The sequence below is a fragment of the Guillardia theta genome (genome assembly GCF_000315625.1).
Source record: "Guillardia theta CCMP2712 unplaced genomic scaffold GUITHscaffold_129, whole genome shotgun sequence".
NCBI lineage: Eukaryota > Cryptophyceae > Pyrenomonadales > Geminigeraceae > Guillardia > Guillardia theta.
In genome coordinates, this window is record NW_005434545.1 from 163,133 (window position 1) to 175,449 (window position 12,317).

At 51.3% G+C, this 12,317-nt stretch overlaps 4 protein-coding genes across 4 annotated transcripts in view; 2 read left to right on the plus strand and 2 right to left on the minus strand.

Moving 5' to 3' along the window:
- Positions 1-54: 54 nt before the first annotated feature.
- Positions 55-2,524, minus strand: GUITHDRAFT_166036 (hypothetical protein). Its single transcript, XM_005822238.1, has 13 exons — positions 2,383-2,524; positions 2,237-2,332; positions 2,069-2,148; positions 1,936-2,015; positions 1,799-1,888; positions 1,406-1,657; positions 1,301-1,357; positions 1,188-1,250; positions 1,054-1,131; positions 596-958; positions 487-544; positions 282-331; positions 55-234 (listed from the first exon to the last, which is right to left on the minus strand). Exons 1-13 carry the CDS (start codon positions 2,517-2,519, stop codon positions 157-159), a joined length of 1,482 nt encoding a protein of 493 aa, XP_005822295.1. The 5' UTR covers positions 2,520-2,524; the 3' UTR covers positions 55-156.
- A 1,380-nt stretch (positions 2,525-3,904) lies between these two features.
- On the plus strand, positions 3,905-5,374 carry GUITHDRAFT_118549 (hypothetical protein; the record flags this gene model as incomplete). Its single annotated transcript, XM_005822239.1, has 11 exons — positions 3,905-4,008; positions 4,056-4,146; positions 4,255-4,344; positions 4,394-4,432; positions 4,477-4,548; positions 4,599-4,757; positions 4,817-4,908; positions 4,963-5,012; positions 5,066-5,136; positions 5,186-5,227; positions 5,273-5,374. 11 exons carry the CDS (start codon positions 3,905-3,907, stop codon positions 5,372-5,374), a joined length of 912 nt encoding a protein of 303 aa, XP_005822296.1.
- A 212-nt stretch (positions 5,375-5,586) lies between these two features.
- GUITHDRAFT_155544 (hypothetical protein) lies at positions 5,587-6,718 on the minus strand. Its single transcript, XM_005822240.1, has 5 exons — positions 6,289-6,718; positions 6,182-6,245; positions 6,069-6,128; positions 5,922-6,023; positions 5,587-5,870 (listed from the first exon to the last, which is right to left on the minus strand). Exons 1-5 carry the CDS (start codon positions 6,594-6,596, stop codon positions 5,841-5,843), a joined length of 564 nt encoding a protein of 187 aa, XP_005822297.1. The 5' UTR covers positions 6,597-6,718; the 3' UTR covers positions 5,587-5,840.
- A 3,828-nt stretch (positions 6,719-10,546) lies between these two features.
- GUITHDRAFT_118551 (hypothetical protein) overlaps positions 10,547-12,317 on the plus strand; it is a gene marked incomplete at both ends in the record, with an annotated part of 3,578 nt that continues 1,807 nt past the window's right edge. Inside the window, 5 exons of the mRNA XM_005822241.1 lie at positions 10,547-10,621; positions 10,674-11,441; positions 11,491-11,742; positions 11,932-12,005; positions 12,174-12,240. Coding sequence (XP_005822298.1) covers positions 10,547-10,621; positions 10,674-11,441; positions 11,491-11,742; positions 11,932-12,005; positions 12,174-12,240 — 1,236 coding nt within the window. The remainder of the gene's footprint in view (positions 10,622-10,673; positions 11,442-11,490; positions 11,743-11,931; positions 12,006-12,173; positions 12,241-12,317) is intronic.

Here is a 12,317-nt window from a genome sequence, read left to right on the forward strand (position 1 = left end):
CGGAGAGGAGAAGGAGGAGGAGGAGGAGGAGGAGGAGGAGGAGGAAGCAACATTAAAGATCACCAATTTCATTGTGTGTTATGGATTAAGTTAGAACACATAAGATTCGAGAAGACAGGAGAGACGGGGGGAGGACGAGGTAACAGGGAGGTCAATCTAGAGCAGCCATGCTCCTTCATCGTCGATTGCGTTCTTCTTCCTGCGATCCTCCTCCAGCTTGCGGTACTTGGCCGACTGTGACAGGGGAGTGAGAGAGCGGGAGGATCTACGGAAGAGCATACATCTTCGTCTGGGATCAGATTCGGGAGGGGAAGCTTGAAGAGGTCGATATCTGACAAGATAAGTTAAAGGAGGAGGGAGGGAGGGAGGGAGGGAGGGAGGGAGGGAGGAGAGAAAAGGAGGAGGAGGAGAGAGAGTTGACGAGACAAAGGAGAAGTCAAAGGAGGAAGAGGAGGAAGAGAAAAGGAGGAGGAAGAAGATCCTCACTGGGCAAGAAGCTGGAGCTCTTCTCCTCAGCTGCTTCATTTCCTTCCTTGACGTCCGCCTGCATCCCCTTCGCATCACAACACCCGCCCCTCTCCCCACTGCTCATCACCTCAGCCTTGGACTTCTTGGAGGGGGACGATGCCGTCGGAGACTCCGAGGTCTGCGCCTTGAGTTGCCAGAAGGACCGTTTGGCAGCGAAGTCCTTCTCCGACACAGTCTTGCTCTCAGCCTTCTTCTGCTCGGGTTTCGCAGAGGAGGAGGAGGAGGAGGAAGCGGTCGTAGCAGTGGTGGCCTCCTTGGCTGCAGGAGGGGCAGAGGAACCCAGCAGGATGTTGTTAGTGAGAAAGTCGAATGGCTGGCTGGGCTGGCTGGGCTGGCTGGTGGTTGACTCCTTGCTCTGCTTTGAGGGCGCAGCAGCTCCGAGCTTCGTTTGACCTCCCTTCTTCTGCGCGTTGCTCGAGCTCTGCTGCTTCTGCGCAACACGGAAGGAGTCAAACATCAACTCCAGCACTGGAGGGACGTAGGAGAAGGGGGATGAGGAGAGGGCAAAGCAGTAATTCAGATCACCTTGGCGTTGCCCGTTGACTTGTTGGAGGAGCTCTCGCCCTTCTTGTCCGCTGGGGTCTCCCCAGCTGCCTTGCTATCCTGCATGGAGGAAGTCACTTGAGCCTGGCAGGAGGGGGGGGGGGTGAGAGGGTTACCTTCATCGAGTACGCGATCAACGAGGCGATCACAATCGCCGCGATGCTGGGGGTTATGATTTGCTTCAAGGCACCAGGTCAGGACCTCAGCTCAGCCCCAGCAGCCTCCCTACCTCGGGGGACATGGTGTTGGTCCAGGCGTACCAGGACGAATCGGAGTCGGCCTGTTGCTGGCCCAGTGCCGTCAGTCGACTGGAAACTATTGCGCGACCAGTCACCTTGTTCGACTTCTTGCTCCTCTTCGCCTCCTCGGCCTTCTTCGCTGCAGCTTTCCTCGCTGCCTCCTCGGCCGCAGCCTTCTTCTTGGCCTCCTCAGCAGCCTTCTTCTTGGCCTCCTCGACCGCAGCCTTCTTTTTGGCCTCCTCGGCCGTGGCCTTCTTCTTGGCCTCCTCGGCGGCAGCCTTCTTCTTGGCCTCCTCAGCCGTGGCCTTCTTCTTGGCCTCCTCAGCAGCCTTCCTTGCACTCTCTTCCTCTAGTGAACCGACAGTCAGCGGTATTCATCCGCCGGTCTATGACTTGCCTTTTCTCTTTGCCTCAGCGCTGGCTACGTTGTCGCTGCTTGCCTGCGATGTGCCAGGTTGAGCGGCGAGGAAGCAGAGGCAGGGAATCACCTTAGCGTTGTAACTTTCTGAGATACCGCCGGACAGTGTGTCCGTCAAATTGGCAACCGTCACAAAGGCCTTGTTCATCACCGAACTAGCCTGCAGCCAGTCGTCACATGCTGTCGACGACACTCACGAGTCTTTACGGCAAGGCCAATCCTTCCACTGATAGCACCCTTGTGCTCAACAGGGTCCCACGTGTCATCGATGATTGCAAAACATTGTCCTTGAATATGATACAAGTCAGTAAAACATGGAGCTGTCGCAGTAGGGAACTACCAGTCAGGCAATCCTTGCGAGCCAGGCAGCCTGTTTCCGGTGCATCAAACCAAGCGAAGGAGAAGCACTTGTTTCCTCTCCTGCATTGTTGGGATCAGACGTGACATAGAGTACTCAAGATGCTCTCGAGAAGAAACACGATATCAGTAACGCTTTCTACGTGGCTACCTGTCCTTGTAGTTGACGCACGCAGTCTCGCACTGTCCAACCGTCGGAAATGTGCCAACGTATCGCTGATTCTTGTAGTTTCCTTGCCATCTTGCCCTGGGAACATGCTCGTAAGTTCAACATCAAGGCAAGCAAGCATTTGATACTTTGGGGCGTTGTTGTAGTCGGCATAGCATGCCATCTCCTTGCAGTGGTTTTCACCCAAGAATGCAAATGTGCATGCACATTGCAAGACCAAGAAGCAAGCGAGTAAGCACTCGCACGAGTGAAGTTTCCCCAGCATTGCCTGCAGACGACAGCGTGAGCCGTGCTGAAGGTTCACCACCCTATGGGTCAGGCATCCAGCGAATGTACGTGAGCATGTTGGCAGGTGTGATTGTGAAGATTGAAGCAAATGACAACAATATTCGATCATTCATCAGAATTCTGCTCAAGACAAGCCAACTGTACATCAATCTCTTCAATCGCTGGTATTGACTTCGACGTATCTCCTTGCACGCCTACTCGTTTCACTTCGTACATCGATTGCTTGCAATCATGCATACCCTCCAGCCCCCAATCCATATACTCCTCTTCTCAGCATTCAGGCGCTATCAACTGCTCACCGTTCTAGCGAAAGTGAAGTGTCAACCAACTGCTACACTGCTCTTGCAACAGGGCAACAACATAGTGGATAATCTTCCCTTACGGTCTGCTTTCAAGCTCGGCCATTCTCACACAGTTTATCTCAACTACATGTGCTGTACAACTTCCCTGCTGATACCTGATCTCCACATTCTCCCTCCCTCCCTGCCCTTGGCATCTTCGTCTTCCTCCTTTCCATATCCCTCCTCCCTCGGCACCCCGTCATTTCGGCCTGGGGCGCTTGAAATTGTCCCTGTACCCCCTGATTTTGCAATGTGAGGGTACTTAATTGCCTACTACCCGTACATAGTATATCACATGACCCACCTATTTGACTACACCTATTTCCTACCACCCCATCAAGGGTAACCCCTACCCACCTAAAGTCTCTTCCCAGCCTGATTTTCGAGCTCCTGCACCCGAACTCGGAGTCCATTACCCACCCCAACCTTATGACTACCCCACCCACTACAAATCATAACAAGGACCCCTAATTGAAATATATCCACCACCCACCCATATGAAGGAAGTAACTGACCCCACCTACCTTTACACCTTATCAAAATGTAACGCCACTACTACACCACCCCTTTCTTTGCAAACCCTCATGAACCCCTAGTATGTACCCACCCCACCCTCTTTTTTCCTGGCTCTATCCCCACCCTTCATCTGAACTTAGCATAATAGCCACCACCCCAACCTAACGGCTTGACCACCACCTACCCGATTACTCTTGCCGAGGTGTAGACAGGGTAGTATACCTATATATTTTTTGATATATATATATATATGTATTATTGACTTGAGAACACCATTAAGAATTTTCACTAATAAAATATTACTTTTTAATGTTTGTGGCTCATTTGCTGTCTCAAAAAGATAAAACATGTTTTTGCTGGTACAATTATCTTCTTACATCCGAGCAATTGGTACCTCTAAAAACTTCTATTTAGACAAATATAAAATCTTTTTGCACTCAAGTATCCGCAGGTATCCGCATGTGCATCCGCAAGTATCCGCAGGTATCCGTGTAGATCCATCGGGATGCTGGTTCAGGTGCCGGGCGCGTGGCCATGGGCTGGAGCGGGAGCAGGGGGCGGGGCATGGGAAGCAGGAGGAGGCATGAGAACCTGGGCAGGAGGGATGAGGTGATGTTCCTGACGACATGGCGTCTTCGTGTGCTGAGGTGTCCCAGGGCTCCAAGACTGGCACCCGGCGATCCGATCCGCTGCCGATGCTCCGTATGGCAGGCTGAGGGTGTTCAGTCTCACATGACAAGGAAGAAGGTAGAAGCACATCCTTGCTCTCTCATGTCCCAGCATGCTCGTCAGATGGGATCATCTCTCGCCTTCCTGGCCTCGTGGGCTGTTTCCCGTTCCTTACATCGAGTTCAGTTGATGTTGCACACTTTCGCGCTTCTCTCAGCCTGGTTGGCATCAGCGAGACAGTCCGATGCTTCGGATCTCTACAAACGACTCGAGAAGGTCGAGCATGCCTGTGATGAGAGGAAGAGCTGAGGCTGGGGGAGGGCAGAGGGATCCAGAAGCGCTGTCTAAACCTCTCATGCCGTCGGTGAGCCAAGACTGTGTCCCTCATCTTTCTAATCCTCGTGTCAGATTGTAGCGATACCAGTGGCAGAACAGGTTTATCCTGACTGGTTGGAGGGGACTTGGGATGTTTCATGCAAGGTATGCGTGTGGTTGGTGAGGGAGGTCCAGGGGATGAGGAGATCCTTCAGTTCTCGGGATACTTGTTGCCCGTGAAGCAGTTGTCCAAGGAGCAAATCATGAGGGATGTCGAGATCCCGGGGTTTCAGAAGCTGTCGATTGCTCTCCTGCCCGATGTCGGCTCATCTGCGTCATTCCAGAAATCTTTCCGAAGGAGGGCGGATGGGAAGGTGGAGGAAACCCTTCGCGCGCCTGTCGCGCGCCTTTCGAAGGGTGAGTTTGTTGGCAGGTAGTTGAAGACCGGCAGGCTGGTTTCACATCGCTCATCAACTCATACGTCGGATCCTCTGCAGTGAAGTCTGTTACATGCACTAACGACAGGTTTCGAGCTGGCTGAGCCGCCATGTGCCACGTACCGATGCATTTCTGCTCCAGGGATTCCATCGAACTGATACCTGGCAAGACGAGGAACGCTGAGCGGATCGGTAAGAGGATTTTCGAATGGGCTATGGACGCAAAGCTCTGATGTACTCTCCAGAGCTCTTCTCAAGTTCTAGGGACAGCGAGGCCGTGGGGGACATCTTCGTTTGCTCGGACTACGTTCGACAGGTTGGATTCGGCAGGAGTCTCGTTCTTGCTCCTCTAACTATCTCTCTAGGTCACCTATGGCCTATCAAAGCAGTTCGGAGTAGCCAGACAGGTCTGTCATGTAGTTGACGATGGTAGTCGCCGATACTGGTAGCAGGTGGTGGGGGAATATCAACACTTCTGGACTTTCAAGAAGAAGACCGATTATGAGTTGACCGCCAACCTTCTCACAGCAGCTTACCTTCAGGTGCAATCGTAGATGGCGTCTGTTAGTCGCATGTTCGAATGACTTTCAAATGACTTTCCCCCCAGCCGCAAGATCCTCTTTTCTTCCAGGCCCCATCGAAGGTAAGCTGTGTCCTACAGCCCGTGGACTGAGGAGGTTTTGCAGGCTGTTGTAGTGTACTCCACCGATTACAATTTCAGACGTGGATAAGCTATACTCCACCGATTACACTTTCAGACGCGGATGGGCTGTAAAGAATGTATTTCTACGACTCAATGAAACAACTATTCCTGACCATCTTGATCTAAACGCTATTGACAGAAACAATAATGCCTAGAAAGAACGAATACAATTTCCTCATCGGCAAAAAGCATGCAGTTGACAGAGAGGAAGGGAAAAATAACTTAACGCCTGTCACAATACGGTAAGGCCACTACTTATCATGTTATCTACTTGTACAAAAGATCCTGATACATCTCAAATCTACATATGAGTCTAATCAGTTGTTTGGTTGTCCTCGAATCATATTCTGCAAAATACGAAATCAGATAACGAAGTTGCGGGAACAACAGAAATCCACCTCTCGTCGCACAGCAACCGCCTTTGCCTCCTCCGCAAGCTGCATGTAGTTTTTATTATAGGCATCCTCCTTGCAAAGACACAAATTCTTGCAAGCATGTTCCTGTCATGAATCAGCTCTACCACGCATTTGGGGAAGAAGAATTACCTCAGGAAGACGATGATCAGGGCAAAACTTCAGATCGCAGTACTGGCAGTCTCCAGCAATCTGCAGACATTCAGTCAAGATCATAGAGAGCCGACTAGCTAACGGTGCCAGACCTGCATGTAATATTCTTTGCAACCTTTGACAACACACCTCCTTTTCCCTGCTCCTCCTCGAAGCCTGCAAACAATCAGATCAAGAAGTGCGGAGAATGTGTTGTCACCTGCTGCAGCCCCTTAATTTTGTGTCATCCCCTGTCTGCTGTTCGCTGATCTCAGGGTCTTTCGTCCACGAAGCGACTTCAAATCCTCCGACGAGATCTGCTGAATTTCGCAATTCAACGTTTTCCGGGTAATGTGCGACGAGACTGTTCTTAGGGTGAAGGAATGGTGAGTTGGAATCAATACTTGCGAATGTCTGTAACTCAATAGATTGCGAAGAGAAGTCTGATATAGCATAAGAGACCCGCACGAGGGTCAAGGCTAAAATCAGCATCGACGGCCCCACGATATGAGAGATCCCTCTGTACATCTTTGAAAAGTTCTTGAAACCTTGTTCAGATCGAACACGCTTCATCCGATGAAAGATAAATCGGCGGCTGCCATCTCCCCCGCCAGGTTACGACCAAATTATTGTTGATTTGAGAATTTCTGCTTCAAGAAACGACTCAGCTTTCAAGAGAAACTTGTACAAACAGCGAAGCAATAGACATATGACATCTGGGATTTCCGGAGGAAACTCAATTCAAATCAACATCCATTTCAAATCGAGAATTCACACAGATATCTCCTTCATGTCTAGCGCGACTTAGCACAAAACAAAGTCTTTGTGGTTCGCAACATAGACCTCTCTGAGGTACACTTCCAACAACATTTGTCCGCCTCACGAGAACAACTGATATTATAACTTCATGATGCAGATGGGACGTTTCGGAAACCATCCTCTGTGCAGAAAATTTCCCTCTTTGCGCATCTCAATATCTAGTTTGCTGGTTGCTTTTGGTTTTTCTATCTGAACGGACACGTCTTTGAAAAATAGCCAAATGATCATGGCAAACACCAAGAAACTTTTCATAAAAACTTCAGAGCTCAAAACTAGTTGATTCCTCTTTCTCGAATTCTTTATCCGCTTCTTCCCACCAAATTCGTTCATACCCCACGGAGTACTCGTTCACATACATCACAACATATCAGTAAAATTGTGCATTTTTGCCTCACGAAACACTACGAAAGTTGCAGGCATATGTTTTTTCTACAAAGTTGCAGGTCATTATCAGAACTTGTGAAGTGCAACATTGTGATCCCCTAGATAAAATCACTTGAATCCTTGAAGCTCACGTACTGTTTGCTTCTCTACTCTTGACTCGATGTTTAAAACGTTTCTCCCGCATGCCGAGCAGGGAAGTGTCCATGATCTCTATCCTCCATTTGTTCGTTCCCATCACCTCCTCCTCCCCGCCTCTGCCTCTTCCTTATCCTCGGCTCTATTCACTGCGCTTCGACGTTGCAGCCATCACAGATGGAATTGCGAGCAGCCTCTTTAGGGGTGGGGGGGTACACCATTTCATCTTTTGGGTGGGGTCATTCTACAGGGATTGGGTAGGGTTATGAATAGTCATCTTGGAGGTAGGGTGGATAATAGCATGGGGTGTCGTGGATTGAAACGGGGTTGTATTCGCGGAATACTTCGTTTGATGAGGTGGGTAGGGTGGTTTGAGATTCAATGAAATAGGTGGGGTGGGTTGTGAGGGCCGACGACAAAGAGTTACCAAGAGGGTAGGGTAGTCTTCTAGGTGTTTGTGGGGACACAAGGAAACGGGTAGGGTGGTATCTGCTGAGGATCATCCTTTGCCCACGGGGTACCGATAAATTGCACTTATTATAGGGGTGGGGTATATATCAGCCCCAAAGGAAAGCCTTCAACGGGTGGGGGTGAAATAATCTGATCCTGAAGAAGGGGTGGGTTGAAAACCTGTAAAGCTGCCTGGGGGTAGGGTCTGTAGAATTGGGTAGGTGGGTAGGGGTAATGCTTGCAGGGGTAACAACAAGGTGGCCGGACATACTACCCAGGCCTTGATGACCCTACCAGGGAAAACGAGTGAAGTAATGTCTCAGTACCCGTTATTTCCGAATAGAAAAGATATCGAGTAAGGGGGTCAGGACAACCCCCACCCCCCATATACGCACCATGAACCTCTGTGCACCCAACCACCCGTCGAATTTCCTTTTGGACAGATAAAGCCCGGGGTATTCGACAGAAACGCGCCCGAAATCTTGGGTGACAGATTAAAATCTTATCTATTTTAAAGCATATTCTCCTCTGCCTTAACCGGTCCAAACAAGGCAAAGACATCTAGAGGGGGTGGGTACTCTCTGGTACCAATTAATAATTGTTAACAACCTTTTTAGGATTACGGTACAAAAAGTATTCTTGTATTCGACTACCCCTCCACTTCACTCTCACTACCCCCCATTACCCCCACCTCTCCTCAATCCACCACCCCCCCACCCTCCTTTGTCAGAGAACATCGGTTGTCACATGGGTGGTCGTCATACCCCAAACAGACTACAGTACCCCCTCCTGGCAGCCTGACATACTATACGTAGGAGGGGTACTTCATCACGATTAGGAAAGTCTACAGTACCCCCTTGTGGGTGAAGGAAGGCAAGATGGGAAGAAGTATCAGAAGATACCTACTGCGAGAGGGATGATGGTATTAGTTCCCAACCTTGCTTCAATCACCATGATTTTGCCAGAATACCACCTATGTAGAATCATCACACCACAACATACACGGGAAACAAGAAGATTGAAGGGGGGGAACCTGTGTGTGATGTGACAGAAGATTTTTTGGCTACCAACCGGTACCTGTCCACCCACATTTACAGGAGATACGTGTTCTCACCGAAAGGTTACCTGCATCCTTCACACGTACACAGGATCAGATATGATTTAAATCCTGAGGGAGCTCGTTGAACACGAACTCCCTTGTTCCCATTAAGAAAGTTGATTTCTTGTACATAAGACGTACACTGTTTACGTTTGAGGAAATGTTTGCCTTGAAGCTTGGAAGCATGACATACGGCGGGGACAATGGCGGATGGAGTTGCGTATAGCATTGCGTCGACAGGGGACTGAAGGGGCGGGGCAGGGGCTGGTGATATGGAATGCATCGCAGAAGAAGGCATATGCTGTGATGTATCATCATCACCTACTTGAAGACCTGCCAGTACTGTTGTGTGACTAACATTGACCGTGGCGGGAGAAGTAGGCATAGATTGGTCTGCCAGTTCATGATAAAGACGACTAGCCGCTTCCACGAGGTTCCCGTCAAGCCTCCATCCCACGAGTTGATGTCCCTTCGAGATAACTTGACCTATACGAAGGTTGGAGGAAAGCCCCAGCTGAGAACGTATGGTTTCAACATGGTGCATGAACGATGTGGGATGCAGAGCTGCCATGGCGCGGCGTCCGCGGCGTGCTGGAATGGCCAGATTTGTTGGCGGGAAAGTAGTACCAAGTTGGAGAGTTTGTACGGGGTCGTACTACCGTACCTTAGCAATAATTGTTTGTAAAGGGCAAATGTAACTTAAATTAGTACCCAGTTTGCTATTTTCATACTGTTTAAAATAATCCAAGAAGCGTTACTATCCAAACAATTTGTACTATTTATCCAATTGTCCTATATCCATGATTTTGGACGCGTTTCTGTCGAATACCCCATAAAGCCCTCCAGCGATCGGTACCCCATTTCCACCATGCTTCTTGTGGGTGAGGTACGGGGGGTGGGTAAAGCAGCAGTTGGAGGCCACAAATCTAGGGGGTGGGTAGGTATGAATGGAGCCAAACCATCTCGGACCAGATACCAGGGGGTGGGTGGGAATCTTCAGTGGGGTCATCCTAGGAAAACACACCGGTAGTCTGAGTCGACAGCCCCTCATACCGATCTCAACTGTGAATGCCCGGCTACGGGCCCAAAGGCCCGGTCACCAACCGGTCACTGAGGGCAGGGGTATAGCGGGGATGAGGGACATGAAACAGTCATAAAGAGTAGATTTCTTCGGTGTCAGAGAGGAATGCAGGGAGTAGTGAAGCAGAGAGGAAGGAGCAAGATGAAGGGAAGAAGTCGGGGGAGAGACGATGATAGAGACAGTGGAGTGGTCATGAAGAGGAGGCCAGAGGCCAGAGATGATCACTAGATGGAAACATACTTGAATTAAGATCACGAGGGCAGAGGGGTCACAAGAGGTATGAGTTGCAAGGGTTGCATTACTAGGTGCTGGGGATGCAGCGAAGTCTATGTTGGGGAGACGAGTATGGAGGTTGAAGAAGGCACATGAGTTTGATTCATGGCATTCCGCGAATAGAAGAATGAAGGGATCGTTGGATGAGATTTTGTCCACTTCACAGTTGCAGGCAGATGCGACGATTTTGTTCACTTTTTCCCATTTATTGTGTGTCCATGGCAGAGGCTCCGTCGCATGGCTAATACCATGAATCGCAATAGGCAGCTCCTCCTCTTCCTGTGCATCTTCGGTGTTGTTGCTCTCGGGCTGGTGAGAGGGCGGGGTGTGCTTCTTTCCCCTTGTGCGTCTCACCCCATGGCAGGGGCATACTTGCTCGGCTTCTGAGGGCAACAGGTCCGTGGACAGCAAGACGAAGGGAATGCTTCCTGCCTTCATCAACTTTGCTCTCCGCCCGCTCTCCCACTTGTCCGGCTGCAGCGCGTTTCGCTCCGCGGCGAAGATCTTTCCCAAGAAGTTCATCCAGGTGCCTTCGGTGCGGCTCAGGGGAGGAAGAGACCAGCCCTTCACCGTGCAGGCGAGCGCAGCAGCTCCTGTGGCTGAGACCTCGACCAAGATGAACCCGCTCATCTCGCTGGAGATGTTCCCCCGCTACGACCTGGTGTCTGCCGAGCACGTGCTGCCGGCGATGCAGGAGCTTATCAAGGATGCCGAGGGGAGCCTGGCGAAGCTGGAGGCGAGGCTCAAGGAGAGCGGGTATCAGATTAAGTGCTCTGAGTTCCTCGGTGAGGTGGAGAAGCTCTCGGACCATGTCGAGCGTTCGTGGGGAGTGGTGCAGCACCTAAAGGGGGTGCGGGACAACGACGCGCTTCGCAAGGCTGTGGAGGAGGCGCAGCCAGCAGTGGTGCAAATGAACCTGAAGCTGATGCAGAACGAGGCCCTGTTCAACACGTTCAAGGCGATCAAGGAGAGCAAGGAGTTCCAGACGCTCTCCCCTGCCCAGAAGAGAATCGTGGAGACCTCCATCCGGGACGCCGAGCTGTCCGGGGTTGCCCTCAAGGGGGAGGAGAAGAAGCGCTACAACGATCTGCAGCAGGAGCTCGCGACTCTGAGCACCAAGTTCAGCAACAACGTGCGAGGAGGTCGAGGCGGCGGGTCGTTGACTGACGGCTGAGCTGCAGGTTCTTGACAGCACCAAGGCCTTCTCTGTCCGCCTGGAGAAGAAGGAGGAGGTTGCCGGGCTGCCTGCGAGCTCGCTTGCTCTCGCTGCTCAGACAGCCAAGAGCAAGGGAGACAAGGATGCGACGCCGGAGGAGGGGCCCTGGGTGTTCACGCTGGACATGCCTTCCTACCTGGCGGTACAGCAGCATGCGAAGGACCGCTCGCTGCGGGAGAAGATGTACGAGCAGTACATCACCAGGGCCTCCAAAGAGGTGAGGCGGAGCCGAAGTAGAGGGGGGAAGAGGGGGGGATGGGGAAGGAGTGAAAGGATGGGGAGGAAGGAGAGAGCGAAGGGGGAGCAAGGGGGGTGAGGGAAGGCAGGAGAGGAGAAGGGAAGAGAGGAGAAGGAAGAGAGGAGAAGGAAGAGAGGAGAAGGGAAGAGGATGACGTGGGGATGTCAGGGTCTGGACAACACGCCAATCATCAACAAGATTCTTGCTCTTCGACAAGAGACGGCAAAGCTGCTCGGCAAGAGGTGGGCTAGAGAGAATGGGATGAAGGAGGAGTGAGACATTTTAAGAAGAGATCAGAATGGAGGAGGAGGAGGAGGAAGGGAGGAGGAGGAGGAGGAAGAGGAGGAGGAGGAGGAGGAGGAGGTTGTGATGGTGGTGAGGGAAGGGATGTGGAATGATAAGTTTCGCAGGCATCATGCTGATGTCAGCACTGCGAGCAAGATGGCCACGTACGAGAGCGCGATGAAGCTGCTCAAGGTGAGGGGAAGAGGAAGAGAAGGAAGGAAGAGAAGGGAAGGAAGAGAGGAGAGAGAGGAGAGAGAGGAAGAGAGAGG